Source organism: Oncorhynchus mykiss, chromosome 9 (assembly GCF_013265735.2).
Source record: "Oncorhynchus mykiss isolate Arlee chromosome 9, USDA_OmykA_1.1, whole genome shotgun sequence".
Lineage (NCBI taxonomy): Eukaryota > Metazoa > Chordata > Actinopteri > Salmoniformes > Salmonidae > Oncorhynchus > Oncorhynchus mykiss.
The window spans coordinates 74,037,933-74,056,430 of NC_048573.1; the positions used below are offsets into that span (position 1 = coordinate 74,037,933).

Consider the following 18,498-nt stretch of genomic DNA (forward strand, 5'->3'; position numbering starts at 1 on the left):
CATATCTCAACATCAACTGTTCAGATGAGATTGTGTGAATCAGGCTTTCATGGTCAAAATGCTGCAAATAAACCACTACTAAAGGACACCAATAAGAAGAAGAGACTTGCTTGGACCAAAAAACACAAGCAATGGACATTAGACCAGTGGAAATCTATCCTTTGGTCTGATGAGTCCAAATTTGAGAATTTTGGTTCCAACCGCAGTTTCTTTGTGAGACACAGAGTAGGTGAACGGATGATCTCCGCATGTGTGGTTCCCACCGTGAAGCACAGAAGAGGAGGTGTGATGGTGTGGGGGTGTTTTGCTGGTGACAATGTCTGTGATATATTTAGAATTCAAGTCACACAGCATTCTGCAGCGATACGCCATCCCATCTGGTTTGGGCTTAGTGGGGACTATCATTTGTTTTTCAACAGAACGATGACCCAACACACACCTGCAGGGTCCATATTGTTAACCAATGGAGAAAATACACAAACATGGCCTTGGTCTGACCCAAATAAAGATAATTAACTCATTCTATTCGTCTGGCCTAGTCTGATCTGACCTGCATCATGGCCATGTATAAGCATAATTTGCAAACATTATTTTATTAGCAAGTTTGTGACAACAACAGACTATTAGAGTGACAGAGAGAGAGAGAGAGAGAGAGAGGAAGTAGAGAAAGTGACAGAGAGGATCAATCAGATGACTGGCTCTATGGCAGGAAACACTAGACCCCCCCCCACACACACACACACACACACAATCGCTGAGCAGAAGATTCCTCAAGGCCCCACTGTTAATAATTCAGCAGCCAGTGTGAGTGTGTGTGTGTGTGTGTGTGTGTGTGTGTATGTGTGTGTGTGTGTGTGTGTGTGTGTGTGTGTGTGTGTGTGTGTGTGTGTTTATTTGTGTGTGTGTTTATTTGTGTGTGCGTGTGTGTTGTATAGATCCATAGCAAGGAGACCTTGGTGAGTCCCAGGTGACCTGGCAGGATATGAGATCAGAGGCTCATCTCGAACACACACACACACACACACACACGCACACACACATGGTAGCTTTGGCATGTTGCTTGGCAGAGTAAGACCTCAGTCTCTCTCCATCTCGTGGAGGGAATCTCCATTTTGAAGTACCCTAAAACTTTTAATAGCAATTATCAGTTGTTTTTTTTATCGCCAGAAAGAAACCTGCTAGCCATTGGCTGAGAAGTGCTAGCTAACTAGCAAGCACAAAAGCAGTCAACAACTTCGGGAGTACAGAGCCTTTTAGAAATCGTCCGATCGCCAGTAAAGAACTGCCGAAAATGCTAAAATCAAAATAGGATAATAATTATTAAGAGAAAAGAAACGTGACACACACAGTGTGTAAATTATAACAAATTAGTTCATTAGGAAATTAAGAAATGTATTCAAATGTTGCAAAACAAAACATTAATTATGCAAATCAGTGGAGGCTGCTGAGAGGAGAATGGCTCATCATAATGACTGGAACAAACGATATGGCAATGGCATCAAACACATAGAAACCATATGTTTAATGTATTTAATACCATTCCACCTAATCCGCTTAATACCACGAGTCTGTCCTACCCAATTTAGGTGCCACCACAAATAAGAAAAAGTTGCTGTACACCCTGTAGGTGTGTGTTATTAATGCATTGAAGGAAAAAAATTAAATAAATAATGTAACGTCATTGTCACGCTGAAACAGGAAAAAGGGTCTTCCCCAAACTGTTGCCACAAAGTTGGGAATCACAGAATCATCTAGAATGTCATTGTATGCTGTAGCGTTAAGATTTCCCTTCACAGGAACTAAAGGACCTGGGCTAAAACAGCCCCAGACCATTATTCCTCCTCCACCAAACTTTACAGTTGGCACTATGCATTGGTGGCAGGTAGTGTTTTCTTAGCATCCGCCAAACCCAGATTCATCCGTCGGACTGCCAGATGGTGAAGCGTGATTCATCACTGCAGAGAACATGTTTCCATCTCTCAATTTTCGCTCCCTGACGACCAGTTCTTGCGCTGACGTTGCTTCCAGAGACAGTTTTGGAACTCGGTAGTGAGTATTGCAACCGCTTAAGCACTCGCCGGTACTGTTCTGTGAGCTTGTGTGGCCTACCGCTTTGTGGCCTGAGCCGTTGTTGCTCTTAGACGTTTCCACTTCACAATAAACAGCACTTACAGTTGACCCTCTAAGCTGTTGCGGGGCAGAAATTTGACGAACTGACTTGTTGGGCTGAGCTCTTCAGTATGGCCCATTCTACTGCCAATGTTTGTCTATGGAGATTGCAAGGCTGTGTGCTCGATTTTAATACACCTGTCAGCAACGAGTGTGGCTCAAATAGTTTGAAGGGGTGCCTACAATAATTGGCTAAAATCACATGATGCACACCGATGATGTCATTGGAAACACTTACAGTGCCTTGCGAAAGTATTCGGCCCCCTTGAACTTTGCGACCTTTTGCCACATTTCAGGCTTCAAACATAAAGATATAAAACTGTATTTTTTTGTGAAGAATCAACAACAAGTGGGACACAATCATGAAGTGGAACGACATTTATTGGATATTTCAAACTTTTTTAACAAATCAAAAACTGAAAAATTGGGTGTGCAAAATTATTCAGCCCCCTTAAGTTAATACTTTGTAGCGCCACCTTTTGCTGCGATTACAGCTGTAAGTCGCTTGGGGTATGTCTCTATCAGTTTTGCACATCGAGAGACTGACATTTTTTCCCATTCCTCCTTGCAAAACAGCTCGAGCTCAGTGAGGTTGGATGGAGAGCATTTGTGAACAGCAGTTTTCAGTTCTTTCCACAGATTCTCGATTGGATTCAGGTCTGGACATTGACTTGACCATTCTAACATCTGGATATGTTTATTTTTGAACCATTCCATTGTAGATTTTGCTTTATGTTTTGGATCATTGTCTTGTTGGAAGACAAATCTCCGTCCCAGTCTCAGGTCTTTTGCAGACTCCATCAGGTTTTCTTCCAGAATGGTCCTGTATTTGGCTCCATCCATCTTCCCATCAATTTTAACCATCTTTCCTGTCCCTGCTGAAGAAAAGCAGGCCCAAACCATGATGCTGCCACTACCATGTTTGACAGTGGAGATGGTGTGTTCAGGGTGATGAGCTGTGTTGCTTTTACGCCAAACATGACGTTTTGCATGGTTGCCAAAAAGTTCAATTTTGGTTTCATCTGACCAGAGCACCTTCTTCCACATGTTTGGTGTGTCTCCCAGGTGGCTTGTGGCAAACTTTAAACAACACTTTTTATGGATATCTTTAAGAAATGGCTTTCTTCTTGCCACTCTTCCATAAAGGCCAGATTTGTGCAATATACGACTGATTGTTGTCCTATGAACAGAGTCTCCCACCTCAGCTGTAGATCTCTGCAGTTCATCCAGAGTGATCATGGGCCTCTTGGCTGCATCTCTGATCAGTCTTCTCCTTGTATGAGCTGAAAGTTTAGAGGGACGGCCAGGTCTTGGTAGATTTTCAGTGGTCTGATACTCCTTCCATTTCAATATTATCGCCTGCACAGTGCTCCTTGGGATGTTTAAAGCTTGGGAAATCTTTTTGTATCCAAATCCGGCTTTAAACTTCTTCACAACAGTATCTCGGACCTGCCTGGTGTGTTCCTTGTTCTTCATGATGCTCTCTGCGCTTTTAACGGACCTCTGAGACTATCATAGTGCAGGTGCATTTGTACGGAGACTTGATTACCCACAGGTGGATTGTATTTATCATCATTAGTCATTTAGGTCAACATTGGATCATTCAGAGATCCTCACTGAACTTCTGGAGAGAGTTTGCTGCACTGAAAGTAAAGGGGCTGAATAATTTTGCACGCCCAATTTTTCAGTTTTTGATTTGTTAAAAAAGTTTGAAATATCCAATAAATGTCGTTCCACTTCATGATTGTGTCCCACTTGTTGTTGATTCTTCACAAAAAAACACAGTTTTATATCTTCATGTTTGAAGCCTGAAATGTGGCAAAAGGTCGCAAAGTTCAAGGGGGCCGAATACTTTCGCAAGGCACTGTCTCTTCCTCTATCCCCCCCTTACAAAACATAGATAAAACATAGATAAAACATAGATACGTGCAAAGTTCACATATGTTGATGTTGGAGTGGTGCTGTAGGTTATGGATTTGAAGTTGAACATTGTTTTTAAAAAATGTCCCTTTAAGGAAATATATTCCTGGCTCAAACAGAAGTCGTTCTCTAATAAGCATCTGTTGTGTTCAGTGATTTAAGCAAATAACCACCCAGGCTATTTATACAGAATAACATTTAGGAATACGCTTTTGAGAATAGAACGCTCTCACTACACACACACCTATACCGACTGTGTTGTTGTCTGTTGAAGCCTCTTTAGTCAACAGTGAACAGTGAGTTTAAATAGAATACTGAATATCCACATTCTATGTTGCCTTACAGCCTGAAACACATCAAATCTGACTTTTTTTTCACAACTTAATTTACACACAGTAACCTACATTATCCAAGTGAATAAAAAAAAATATATATATATATATATATGAAAATGATATACAATTTAAAACAGTAAATTGACCTCTCATGAACTGCACTCTTCTAGCCATTCCATAGATTCTTGATGGGATTTAGGTCGGGGGGCTCTGACTAGGCCACTCAAGGGACATTCACCTTCTTGTCCTTCAGCCACTGTACTGTCGCTTTGCCGGTGTGCCTTGGGGTCATTGCCATGTCGAAACGGGAACCGTATTCCCATTTTCAACTTCCTTTCAGAGGGCTGCAGGTTCTCCTCAAGAATATGTTGGTATATTGCACTGTCCATTTTCCCTTCTATCGTGACACGCGCTCCAGTCTCTGCTGAAGAGAAACACCCACACAACAGGATGCTGCCACCACCATGCTTTACTGTAGGGATGGTGTTCTTTACTGTAGACAGGGTGTTCTTTACTGTAGACAGGGTGTTCTTTACTGTAGGGATGGTGTTCTTTACGGTAGACAGGGTGTTCTTTACTGTAGGGATGGTGTTCTTTACTGTAGGGATGGTGTTCTTTACTGTAGACAGGGTGTTCTTTACTGTAGGGATGGTGTTCTTTACGGTAGACAGGGTGTTCTTTACTGTAGACAGGGTGTTCTTTACTGTAGACAGGGTGTTCTTTACTGTAGGGATGGTGTTCTTTACTGTAGGGATGGTGTTCTTTACTGTAGACAGGGTGTTCTTTACTGTAGGGATGGTGTTCTTTACGGTAGACAGGGTGTTCTTTACTGTAGACAGGGTGTTCTTTACTGTAGACAGGGTGTTCTTTACTGTAGACAGGGTGTTCTTTACTGTAGACAGGGTGTTCTTCACTGTAGACAGGGTGTTCTTTACTGGAGACAGGGTGTTCTGTACTGTAGGGATGGTGTTCTTTACTGTAGACAGGGTGTTCTTTACTGTAGGAATGGTGTTCTTTACTGTAGGAATGGTGTTCTTTACTGTAGACAGGGTGTTCTTTACTGTAGGAATGGTGTTCTTTACTGTAGGAATGGTGTTCTTTACTGTAGGGATGGTGTTCTTTACTGTAGACAGGGTGTTCTTTACTGTAGACAGGGTGTTCTTTACTGTAGGAATGGTGTTCTTTACTGTAGGAATTGTGTTCTTTACTGTAGACAGGGTGTTCTTTACTGTAGGAATGGTGTTCTTTACTGTAGGAATGGTGTTCTTTACTGTAGGGATGGTGTTCTTTACTGTAGACAGGGTGTTCTTTACTGTAGACAGGGTGTTCTTTACTGTAGGAATGGTGTTCTTTACTGTAGGAATGGTGTTCTTTACTGTAGACAGGGTGTTCTTTACTGTAGGAATGGTGTTCTTTACTGTAGGAATGGTGTTCTTTACTGTAGGGATGGTGTTCTTTACTGTAGACAGGGTGTTCTTTACTGTAGGGATGGTTTTCTTTACTGGAGACAGGGTGTTCTTTACTGTAGACAGGGTGTTCTTTACTGTAGACAGGGTGTTCTTCACTGTAGACAGGGTGTTCTTTACTGTAGACAGGGTGTTCTTTACTGTAGACAGGGTGTTCTTTACTGTAGGGATGGTGTTCTTTACTGTAGGGATGGTGTTCTTTACTGTAGACAGGGTGTTCTTTACTGTAGGAATGGTGTTCTTTACTGTAGGAATGGTGTTCTTTACTGTAGGGATGGTGTTCTTTACTGTAGACAGGGTGTTCTTTACTGTAGGGATGGTGTTCTTTACTGGAGACAGGGTGTTCTTTACTGTAGACAGGGTGTTCTTTACTGTAGACAGGGTGTTCTTCACTGCAGACAGGGTGTTCTTTACTGTAGACAGGGTGTTCTTTACTGTAGACAGGGTGTTCTTTACTGTAGGGATGGTGTTCTTTACTGTAGGGATGGTGTTCTTTACTGTAGACAGGGTGTTCTTTACTGTAGACAGGGTGTTCTTTACTGTAGGGATGGTGTTCTTTACTGTAGACAGGGTGTTCTTTACTGTAGGGAAGGTGTTCTTTACTGTAGGGATGGTGTTCTTTACTGTAGACAGGGTGTTCTTTACTGTAGACAGGGTGTTCTTTACTGTAGGGATGGTGTCCTTTACTGTAGGCATGGTGTTCTTTACTGTAGGGATGGTGTTCTTTACTGTAGACAGGGTGTTCTTTACTGTAGACAGGGTGTTCTTTACTGTAGGAATGGTGTTCTTTACTGTAGGGATGGTGTTCTTTACTGTAGACAGGGTGTTCTTTACTGTAGGGAAGGTGTTCTTTACTGTAGGAATGGTGTTCTTTAATGTAGACAGGGTGTTCTTTACTGTAGACAGGGTGTTCTTTACTGTAGGAATGGTGTTCTTTACTGTAGGGATGGTGTTCTTTACTGTAGGGATGGTGTTCTTTACTGTAGACAGGGTGTTCTTTACTGTAGGGAACGTGTTCTTTACTGTAGGAATGGTGTTCTTTACTGTAGACAGGGTGTTCTTTACTGTAGACAGGGTGTTCTTTACTGTAGGGATGGTGTTCTTTACTGTAGGAATGGTGTTCTTTACTGTAGGGATGGTGTTCTTTACTGTAGACAGGGTGTTCTTTACTGTAGGGATGGTGTTCTTTACTGTAGGGATGGTGTTCTTTACTGTAGACAGGGTGTTCTTTACTGTAGGGATGGTGTTCTTTACTGTAGGGATGGTGTTCTTTACTGTAGACAGGGTGTTCTTTACTGTAGACAGGGTGTTCTTTACTGTAGGAATGGTGTTCTTTACTGTAGGGATGGTGTTCTTTACTGTAGACAGGGTGTTCTTTACTGTAGACAGCGTGTTCTTTACTGTAGACAGGGTGTTCTTTACTGTAGGGATGGTGTTCTTTACTGTAGGAATGGTGTTCTTTACTGTAGGGATGGTGTTCTTTACTGTAGACAGGGTGTTCTTTACTGTAGGGATGGTGTTCTTTACTGTAGGGATGGTGTTCTTTACTGTAGACAGGGTGTTCTTTACTGTAGGGATGGTGTTCTTTACTGTAGGGATGGTGTTCTTTACTGTAGACAGGTTGTTCTTTACTGTAGGGAAGGTGTTCTTTACTGTAGACAGGGTGTTCTTTACTGTAGGGATGGTGTTCTTTACTGTAGGGATGGTGTTCTTTACTGTAGACAGGGTGTTATTTACTGTAGGGAAGGTGTTCTTTACTGTAGACAGGGTGTTCTTTACTGTAGGGATGGTGTTCTTTACTATAGACAGGGTGTTCTTTACTGTAGGGATGGTGTTCTTTACTGTAGGGATGGTGTTCTTTACTGTAGACAGGGTGTTCTTTACTGTATGGAAGGTGTTCTTTACTGTAGACAGGGTGTTCTTTACTGTAGGGATGGTGTTCTTTACTGTAGACAGGGTGTTCTTTACTGTAGGGATGGTGTTCTTTACTGTAGACAGGGTGTTCTTTACTGTAGACAGGGTGTTCTTTACTGTAGACAGGGTGTTCTTTACTGTAGGGATGGTGTTCTTTACTGTAGACAGGGTGTTCTTTACTGTAGACAGGGTGTTCTTTACTGTAGACAGGGTGTTCTTTACTGTAGGGAAGGTGTTCTTTACTGTAGGGATGGTGTTCTTTACTGTAGACAGGGTGTTCTTTACTGTAGACAGGGTGTTCTTTACTGTAGGGATTGTGTTCTTTACTGTAGACAGGGTGTTCTTTACTGTAGGGATGGTGTTCTTTACTGTAGGGATGGTGTTCTGCACCCCGTCTGGTGCCGGTATAGGTCCTCTCCCAACCTTTCACTTGCCTCCAACACACACACACATACACCATACACTTAGTACTGATCTGAATTATAGGCCTACTATTTATTTATTTTATCTCATACTTTCGTAGCTTACTGGACTTATAGAGAGCTATTCTCTCAAGTTATCTTGTTGGGTTGAGTAACTCTGAACTTACAATGGCTAGCCCCAAGTTGTTATATATTTTTTCTTGTTCCTTATGGTATTTGCCTCATGACAGCTGTGTGCTGTGTTGACTATGAACTTGCTTGTTTACCTAACCGTGTGTTGTGTTTTTGGCTATGATTATAAGTGATATGACATGCTATTCTAGAAAATCCTTTCTCCGTAATTAATATTACCTGATTGAGCTAATCATGTAAATGTAATTAACTAGAGAGTCGGGGCACCACAAAATAATATTTACAGAGCTGTTATCTTCCGAATAAACTCTTAAAGAACTAGTAATATTTTCCATCAATAGCAGTCAATATTAATCGTCACCTTAATTCAGTCTCATCTGAAAGTTGTACATTCTTGGTTATCTTCACGAACCCTGGCTAACAAGTTGAATCAGCAATACAAAGTTGGGTTTAATTATTTATTTACTAAATACCTAACTATTCACACAGAATGACATATACAAAGAAGGAATTATACCTTGATTACAAATTACATCATAAAGGAAAACATCCCTAGCGGACGGAACAGATATGACAGCTGGTTACACGAAAGAAAAGGGGCGGGGTTTGAGTGAAAGAGCGGGAAGACTGAGGAACACAGGGAGAAGCTGTGCTATCGTAAATACAGTATCTTATGCATTCTAAATTACCGCCCATTTGGAAAAGGAAAATGCAATAAATATTTACTCTGAGCTGCGCTTCAGTAGGTTGGTGGTAGATGAAAGGCCGTGTTGCCAAACTGAGACCTTTGTCCTTTGAAGAATGTCTCTGGTGGTCAATTGAATACGTTGTAGTAACGTGTGATAGACGGGATACTATGTCTGTTCTTTCCTAGCCCGTGTTTGCAGCTGCTGTTGCAAACTCAACGACTAGGGGGATTCACTTCTGTAGTGAATAAGAGTTCAAAGTTCATACCATTCGCAACCAAAGCTCACGCTGAGGTTGGCTTAGTTCTGTAGTTGACATGTTAGTCCTTTTAACGCAGAGGCTGCAGACCTCACGTACTTGGAACAGGAGGTTATATTGTCGTCCAGGCTTTATATAGGAAGGGAGAGGAGGGAGTGTTTGAAAAGTTTTATAACCCATGTCCCTTCACAGGGGCGGGCCACTGATTGAGCAGAGCCCTAACCTTATGAAAACCCAAATCTCTCATTTGGAAGCTAAAATTACATTTAATCTCTTCACCAATAATTTTATATTCAAACTTTTAAATTGAACAACAATTCCATGTGAATCCGATAACTACAATGTGCAGACTTTCCACTGTAGAGTTTATGTCATCTTATCATTGATGAGAATGTCTCAGATGACAACCGAACTGACATCATATTCATTAAGTACCACCGCATATGTTCAATTGGTCGGATTACCAGAATATAGTTCATTTCCCCCCACCTTCTGATGTTCCCAGAATCTCTACGTTAACCAAGGTGTTTTCAAATGTCACATAAGTAGGGTAGATAGAGGAAAAAGGGGGGAAGAGGTATTTATGACTGTCTTAAACCTACCCCCAGGCCAATGTCATGACAGTCCCCCCATGTTGGGTTCAATCTTGCGATTACACGTGGGACAGACTATGTTTGTTCCCACACTCGGGACTCTGACTCTGTATTGGTTACACAGACTTCTGGCCTCCCATCCTATTCTAACCACCTCTCGCCTGCTTTGTATTCATGTTACCTGATGAAATTGCTGTACAATATGATCTTGCTTGCCATCTGATACACATTCAAATGTCATAAAAAATCAACACTACAGAGCTCTCCCTGTCCTCTGCCGTGCCCTGATTGTATTACTGTTGATGATATCTGGAAATGTGCATGTACACCCTGGCCCAGCTACTGTTGCTAGCCCCAATTCTAACTTGTGCTCTTATATCTGCTTCACTGAATTCTGCTCTCGTTAAAGTCTGGGTTTTCTCCACGTTAACACTAGACTCGTATTACCTACAATTGGTCAATTGAAAGTGTGGGTTCACAGCTCCAATCCAGATGTGTTGGTCATTACTGAGACGTGGTTCAGAAAGAGTGTTTTGAACACGGATGTTAACCTTTCTGGTTATAACCTTTTTCATAAATACAGATCTACCAAAGGTGGTGGAGTGGCAATCATTACCAAGGATCACCTTCAGTGCTCGGTTGTCTCCACCAAGTCTGTCGCTAAGCAATTTGATTTGCTGGTTTTAAGCATGAACCTTTTTTAAGCATTAATAGCTCTTTGTTGACTGTTGCTGGGTGTTATTGTCCACCAGCAGCAGCGGCCTGTACCCTACCTGCCCTACGTTCTTTCCTGATCCCCTACACTAAGTCTGAATTTGTCCTGCTAGGTGACCTAAACTGGGACATGCTTAAACCACCCAACCAAGTCCTAAAGCAATGGGACTACCTAAATCTTTCTCAGATTATTACCAATCCCACAAGGTATGACTCCAAACACACAGAAAAGGCTACCCTCCTTGATATTATCCTCACAAATAATCCTGATAGGTATCAGTCTGGTGTTTTCTGTAATGACCTTAGTGATCACTGTTTTACAGCCTGTGTTTGTAATGGCTGCTCAGTGAAACAACCTGTCCTGCTTTGTCATAGACGCTTGCTAAAAAACTTTAATGAGAATTAAAAACAGGTTCAGCCCCTGGTTCGACCGTGATCTGCAATGTTACTCCACCTCAAGAATACCATTTGGCGAAAGGCTCGGCACACGCATAATCAGGCTGACTGGCTCTCGTTCAGGCAAATGAGAAATAAGTGCACTCAGGCTATCTGGAAGGCCAAAGTTAGTTACTTTAAAGCTCAGTTCTCTCTCTGTGGGTCTAACCCCAAGAAGTTCTGGAAAAGTTAAAGACCTGGAGAATAAACCCTCCTCCTCACAGCTGCCCATCTCCCTTAATGTTGATGATGTGGTTGTTACTGACAAGAAGCACATGGCTGAGCTCTTTAATCACCACTTCATCACATCAGGATTCCTATTTGACTTAGCCACGCCTCCTTGCCCGTCCAACATTTACTCATCTCCCACCCCTTCTAATGCGACTATCCCCGATGCTCCTCCCTCTTTTTCCGCTGCCCCGCTACAATGTTTCTCACTGCAGGGAGTCACTGAGTCCGAGGTGCTGAATGAGCTCCTGAAACTTGACCACCAAAACAACATCTGGGTCAGATGGTTTAGACCCTTTCTTCTTCTAAGGTTGCTGCCCCTATCATCGTCAAGCCTATCTCTGACCTTAACCTGTCTCTACTCTCTGGGGAGGTTTCCAATGCTTGGAAGGCAGCCACAGTTCATCCTTTATTTAAAGGGGAGATCAAGCTGATCCTAACTTTTATAGGCCTTTTTCTATTTTGCGCTGTATTTCAAAAGTGTTGGAAAAACTTGTCAATAATCAACTGACTGGCTTTCTTGATGTCTATGGTATTCTCTCTGGTATGCGATCTGGTTTCCGCTCAGGTTATGGTTGTGTCACTGCAACCTTAAAGGTCCTAAATTATGTCGTCATTGCCCTTGATTCTAAGCAATGTTGTGCTGCTATTTTTGTTGACTTGGCTAAAGCTTTTGACACGGTAGACCATTCCATTCTTGTGGGCCAGCTAAGAAGTATTGGTGTCTCTGAGGGGTCTTTGGTATGGTTTACTAACTACCTCTCCCAAAGAGCGCAGTGTATAATGTCAGAACATCTGTTGTCTCAGCCACTGCCTGTCACCAAGGGAGCACCCCAAGGCTCGATCCTAGGCCCCACGCGCTTCTCAATTTACATCAACCACATAGCTCAGGCAGTAGGAGGCTCTCTCAATAATTTATAAGCAGATTTTACAGTTTTATACTCAGCTGGCTCCAGTTGGATGTTATGTTAAATGCTCTACAACAAAGCTTTCTTAGTGTCCAACAAGCTTTATCTACCCTTAACCTTGTTCTGAACACCTCCAAAACAAAGGTCATGTGGTTTGGTAAGAAGAATGCTCCTCTTCCCACAGGTGTTATTGCTAAGAGTGCTCTAGAGCGGCTAGATGTCCTTTACCATTCGGCCATCTTATTTGCCACCAATGCTCCTTATAGGACACATCACTGCACTCTATACTCCTCTGTAAACTGGTCATCTCTGTATACCCATCACAAGACCCACTGGTTGATGCTTATTTATAAAACCCTCTTAGGCCTCACTCCCTCCTATCTGACATACCTACTGCAGCCCTCATCCTCTACATACAACACCCGTTCTGCCAGTCACATTCTGTTAAAGGTACCCAAAGCACACACATCCCTGGGTCGCTCCTCTTTTCAGTTCGCTGCAGATAGCGACTGGAACGAGCTGCAACAAACACTCAAACAGGGACAGTTTTATCCCCATCTCTTCATTCAAAGATCCAATCATGGACACTCTTACTGACATGTTGTGGCTGCTTTGCGTGATGTATTGTTGTCTGTAACTTCCTGCCCTTTGTGCTGTTCGTGCCCACTACTGTTTGCACCAGGCTTTGTGCTGCTGCCATGTTGTGTTGCTACCATGTTGTGCTGCTACCATGTTGTGCTGCTACCATGTTGTGCTGCTACCATGTTGTGCTGCTACCATGTTGTGTTGCTACCAAGTTGTTATCATGTGGTGTTTCTACCATGTTGTGTTGCTACCATGTTGTGCTGCTACCATGTTGTGCTGCTACCATGTTGTGCTGCTACCATGTTGTGCTGCTACCGTGTTGTGCTGCTGCCATGTTGTGCTGCTGCCATGTTGTGCTGCTACCATGTTGTGCTGCTGCCATGTTGTGCTGCTGCCATGTTGTGCTGCTACCATGTTGTTCTGCTGCCATGTTGTGCTGCTACCGTGTTGTGCTGCTGCCATGTTGTGCTACTACCATGTTGTGCTGCTACCATGTTGTGCTGCTACCATGTTGTTCTGCTGCCATGTTGTGCTCCTACCATGTTGTGCTGCTACCATGTTGTGTTGCTACCATGTTGTGCTGCTACCATGTTGTGCTGCTACCATGTTGTTCTGCTGCCATGTTGTGTTGCTACCATGTTGTGCTGCTACCATGTTGTGCTACTGCCATGTTGTGCTGCTACCATGTTGTGCTGCTACCATGTTGTGCTGCTGCCATGTTGTGCTGCTGCCATGTTGTGCTGCTACCATGTTGTGCTGCTGCCATGTTGTGCTCTCTACCATGTTGTGCTGCTGCCATGTTGTTCTGCTACCATGTTGTGCTGCTGCCATGTTGTGCTGCTTCCATGTTGTGCTGCTGCCATGTTGTGTTGCTACCAAGTTGTGCTGCTGCCATGTTGCGCTGCTACCATGTTGTGCTGCTGCCATGTTGTGCTGCTACCATGTTGTGCTGCTGCCATGTTGTGCTGCTACCATGTTGTGCTGCTGCCATGTTGTGCTGCTACCATGTTGTGTTGCTACCATGTTGTACTGCTGCCATGTTGTGCTGCTGCCATGTTGTGCTGCTACCAAGTTGTGCTGCTACCATGTTGTGCTGCTACCATGTTGTGCTGCTGCCGTGTTGTGCTGCTACCATGTTGTGCTGCTACCATGTTGTGCTGCTGCCATGTTGTGCTCTCTACCATGTTGTGCTGCTACCATGTTGTGCTGCTACCATGTTGTGCTGCTGCCATGTTGTGCTGCTACCATGTTGTGCTGCTGCCATGTTGTGCTGCTACCATGTTGTGCTGCTGCCATGTTGTGCTGCTACCATGTTGTGCTGCTACCATGTTGTGTTGCTATCATGTTGTGCTGCTACCATGTTGTGCTGCTGCCATGTTGCGCTGCTACCATGTTGTTCTGCTGCCATGTTGTGTTGCTACCATGTTGTGCTGCTGCCATGTTGCGCTGCTACCATGTTGTTCTGCTGCCATGTTGTGTTGCTACCATGTTGTGCTGCTACCATGTTGTGCTGCTGCCGTGTTGTGCTGCTACCATGTTGTGCTGCTACCATGTTGTGCTGCTGCCATGTTGTGCTGCTGCCATGTTGTGCTACTGCCATATTGTGTTGCTACCAAGTTGTTATCATGTGGTGTTGCTACCATGTTGTGTTGCTACCATGTTGTTGTCATGTGGTTTTGCTACCATGTTGTGTTGCTACCATGTTGTTGTCATGTGGTGTTGCTACCATGTTGATGTCATGTGGTGATGCTACCATGTTGATGTCATGTGGTGTTGCTACCATGCTGTATGATCATGTGTTGCTGCCTTGCTATGCTGTTGTGTTAGGTATACCTTTATGTAATGTTGTGGTGTCTCTCTTGTCGTGATGTGTGTTTTGTCATATATTTTTAGTTTTAATCCCATCTCCCCCGTCCCCGCAGGAAGCCTTTTGCCTTTTGGTAGGCCATCATTGTAAATAATAATTTGTTCTTAACTGTCTTGTCTAGTTAAATAAAGGTTAAAATATTCCAAAAGTATGTAAATCAGGTCTTGTGTTGCCGTCTCCATAAGAGTGATGTTAATTATTATTGCCCCATTTCAAGACTTCCTTGTCGACCTCAGATTATTGAATCCTGGGTAAATGTACAACAAAGCTATTTTTTTTTTGTATCTCAGAAATGTAATTAGAATGTAAACCAATCAGGGTTTAGGACACAGGGTTTAGGACACAGGGTTTAGGACACTGTACTATTACAACAACCACTACAGTCAGGGTTTAGGACACAGGATTTAGGACACAGGGTTTAGGACACAGGGTTTAGGACACAGAGTTTAGAACACAGGGTTCAGGACACAGGGTTTAGGACACAGGGTTTAGGACACAGGGTTTAGGACACAGGGTTTAGTCCTGGGCATTTAATTATTACAGTAACCAGTTTAGCTGTTAATTATCGTGTCGATACTTTAGACTCTAAAATGAAATGTGCTGCTTTATTTGTGGACCTGTCAACAGCTTGTGATACTGTTGATCATGGTATTTTATTGAACAAGCCCTTGATAGGCCTGTTGATGGTATCATGATGAGCTTACCCATCGTCATTGACGGGGTTCAGTCTGCATGTCTTGAAGTACATAAAGGTGTACCACAGGGGTCGATTCTGGGACCTGATCTCTTCACTATTTATAGAAACACCATTGGTCAATCTGTCAAGAAAATGGTCAACTTAATCTATGTGCAGATGATACTATTTCGTATGCCCTGCTCTGCCCTTCCCAACCCTGCCCCTGTTCTGCCCTGGTCTGCCCTGGCCCTAGCTTGCCCTGGTCTGCCCCTGGCCTGTCCTGTCCTGTCCCGATCTGCCTTGGCCTGGCCTTGGCGTGCCCTGCCCTGGCCTGTCCTATCCTGGTCTGCCATGGCCTGGCCTAGCCTGCCCTGATCTGCCATGGCCTAGTCCTGGCTTGCCCTGCCCTGGCCTGTCCTGTCCTATCCTGGTCTGCCATGGCCTAGTCCTGGCGTGCCCTGCCCTGGCCTGTCCTGTCCTATCCTGGTCTGCCATGGCCTAGTCCTGGCGTGCCCTGCCCTGGCCTGTCCTGTCCTATCCTGGTCTGCCATGGCCTAGTCCTGGCGTGCCCTGCCCTGGCCTGTCCTGTCCTATCCTGGTCTGCCATGGCCTAGTCCTGGCTTGCCCTGCCCTGGCCTGAAAACCTCCTAAGAGGCTTTGACGCTTGTTAATAGTAATGAATCAACATGGAAAATGGATTGGATTTGAAAAGTCATGAATGTCAGGGAATATAGACCAAACGTTGAAATGACGTCTGTGCCCAGTGAGTGGTGTTTTCTGAAAAGGCAACTCAGCTAATTTTGAACTGGCGAAACGACAGGAAGTAGGCCCTCTGTACATTTGGGCAGAAAGTAAGGCTGAGTCAGTCTTACAAAGACATGAAACAGTCTTGGTCTACTGTCATTAAATATTCATGAAGCAGTTTGTGCAATGAAACAGATATCACCACTCGCCCAAGAGCCCAGCAAAGGGTTACCGTTTAGCTTTTGGAGAGTTTTATCAATGAATGGACTTTATTTTTCTCATCTGGAAATTAACAGAACGTTAATATTTGGGCTCCATCATCATCCTCCTCATCCTCCTCCTCATCATCATCCTCCTCATCCTCCTCATCATCATCATCAACATCCATCTCATCCTCCTCCCCATCATCATCCTCCTCCTCCTCCTCCTCCTCATCATCATCATCCCCCTCCTCCTCCTCCTCCTCCTCCTCCTCATCCTCATCATCATCATCATCAACATCCATCTCCTCTCCTCCTCCTCCTCCCCATCATCATCCTCCTCCTCCTCCTCATCATCATCATCCCCCCTCCTCCTCCTCATCCTCCTCCTCCTAATCATCATCATCCCCCCTCCTTATCCTCCTCCTCCTCCTCCTCCTCATCATCCTCCTCATCATCATCCTCCTCATCATCATCCTCCTCATCATCCTCCTCCTCATCATCATCCTCATCATCATCCTCCTCCTCATCATCATCCTCATCATCATCCTCCTCCTCATCATCCTCATCATCATCCTCATCCTCCTCCTCCTCCTCCTAATAATCATCATCATCCTCATCTTCATCATCCTCATCATCATCCTTCTCATCATCATCCTCCTCCTCCTAATCATCATCATCCTCATCCACATCTTCATCATCCTCATCATCCTCATTATGCTGCTTTCTCTCCTTCACAACCCCCTCTCTCTCTCTCTCTCTCTCTCTCTCTCTCTCTCTCACACACACACTCACACACGCCCACGCACGCACACAAACACATAGGTAACCACACACACACACACACACTAGACATTCTAGAATCACTCGACCATGACTGGTAGTAAGTAGTAGGCTTGACTTGGCATGCGTTTCCTTCTGTTAACGGAATGTAACCTATCTCTCTTTAACAAGGCTCTGGGCTGAACCATCTTTACCAGTGTGGACTGACTGACCAGTATCTCCAGCAGAGAGGTGTTGCTCCTCCACAACCTCTCTATGAGCCACGGAGCGCGTGCAGAGCACGGCTGCCTGTTCGCACGCTCAAGTGCACGTGTCTCATATTGATCAGACGGCTGCTGTATGCTGCATAATACATGTGTATCTGTATTTACCTCCAGACCTGGCCCAGTTGTAGGAGGTGAAGAATTGACTGGAACAGCCACATACACACTCTGCAGCATGTCCGGGTGCCGCTCTCAGTCCCTGCCCCCGCCGTATTCTGCCCCGCCGACGAGCATCCAAACCCGTCAACAGTAGCAGCATTGGCCGCTCCGCCACCGCGCTGTTTGTTGGTGTTGGTGCTGCCCTTGGTGCTGAAATTACACTCGCCTCCCTTGGAAGACACCGCCGCCGCTGCTGCCGCCGCACTGACTGCCGCTACTGCCCCGCTGCTGCTGCCGCTGATGTCCGTGTAGTCGTAGACTATCCACCTGAAACTCAACACCTGAACCACGGCGGAGGGAACCACCACGAAGACCAGCGTCAGCCCGAACCACCAGTAGTCCCGTCTCAGGTAGTAGTCCGCGGCAAGCCACAGGTCGGTGGCCCCGTCTGAAAAGAAGACGAGCAGTGAGCACAACACCCAGCAGCAATCCAGGAGCGAGTAGGGCTTAGAAGCATAGCGGCACGACGAGGGACCCTGGTCGGGCTCGGCTGCGACCATACATTGGAGTGGTGGTGGTACCGGGTTCTCGGTAGTCTGCACAGACAGGGCTGCTCCGTCCGATTTTGCAGCCATGTTTGTTGTAGGAAAGAGAGTCGGGATCGGACGACGGAGAGAGTGAGAGTGAGAGATTGAAAGGGGCTGTCGGCGTGTGTGAGAAAGGGAGAGAGAGCGTGTGGGGGAGAGCGAGAGAGAGAGAACTCAGGCAAGCAATAACTGCTCCTCGTTTCAATGGCTATGCTTTCATATGTAATTGCATTCTTAGTAGGCGTATTATTGTCTGATTGAATAACACAGCGTTTGCCAATCATTTATTTCAATTCCGGAAATCATACTTTGCCATCCAAGGACTCCTGTTGGGTAGTCTAATGACGACTAGGACTGATGGCACGGGCATAACGAAGACTGTGTAGGCTAATTACGTCATAAATCCAGCGCATTAGTTGGATCATCAATAGGCTATATTCCCGAGTAGGTTTTTATCGTGGTAAACTTTGAAGTTTGCTGGGCTGGCCTCTTTGTCTTTATTTTATGACAAGG

At 44.6% G+C, this 18,498-nt stretch overlaps 1 protein-coding gene across 1 annotated transcript in view; it reads right to left on the reverse strand.

Annotated features, from left to right (window-relative positions):
* The window catches only part of LOC110531282 (XK-related protein 7-like), a 161,146-nt gene extending 142,952 nt beyond the window's left edge, over positions 1-18,194 (reverse strand). Inside the window, exon 1 of the mRNA XM_036986976.1 lies at positions 17,408-18,194. Coding sequence (XP_036842871.1) covers positions 17,408-18,033 — 626 coding nt within the window. The 5' untranslated portion in view covers positions 18,034-18,194. The remainder of the gene's footprint in view (positions 1-17,407) is intronic.
* Positions 18,195-18,498: the final 304 nt, after the last annotated feature.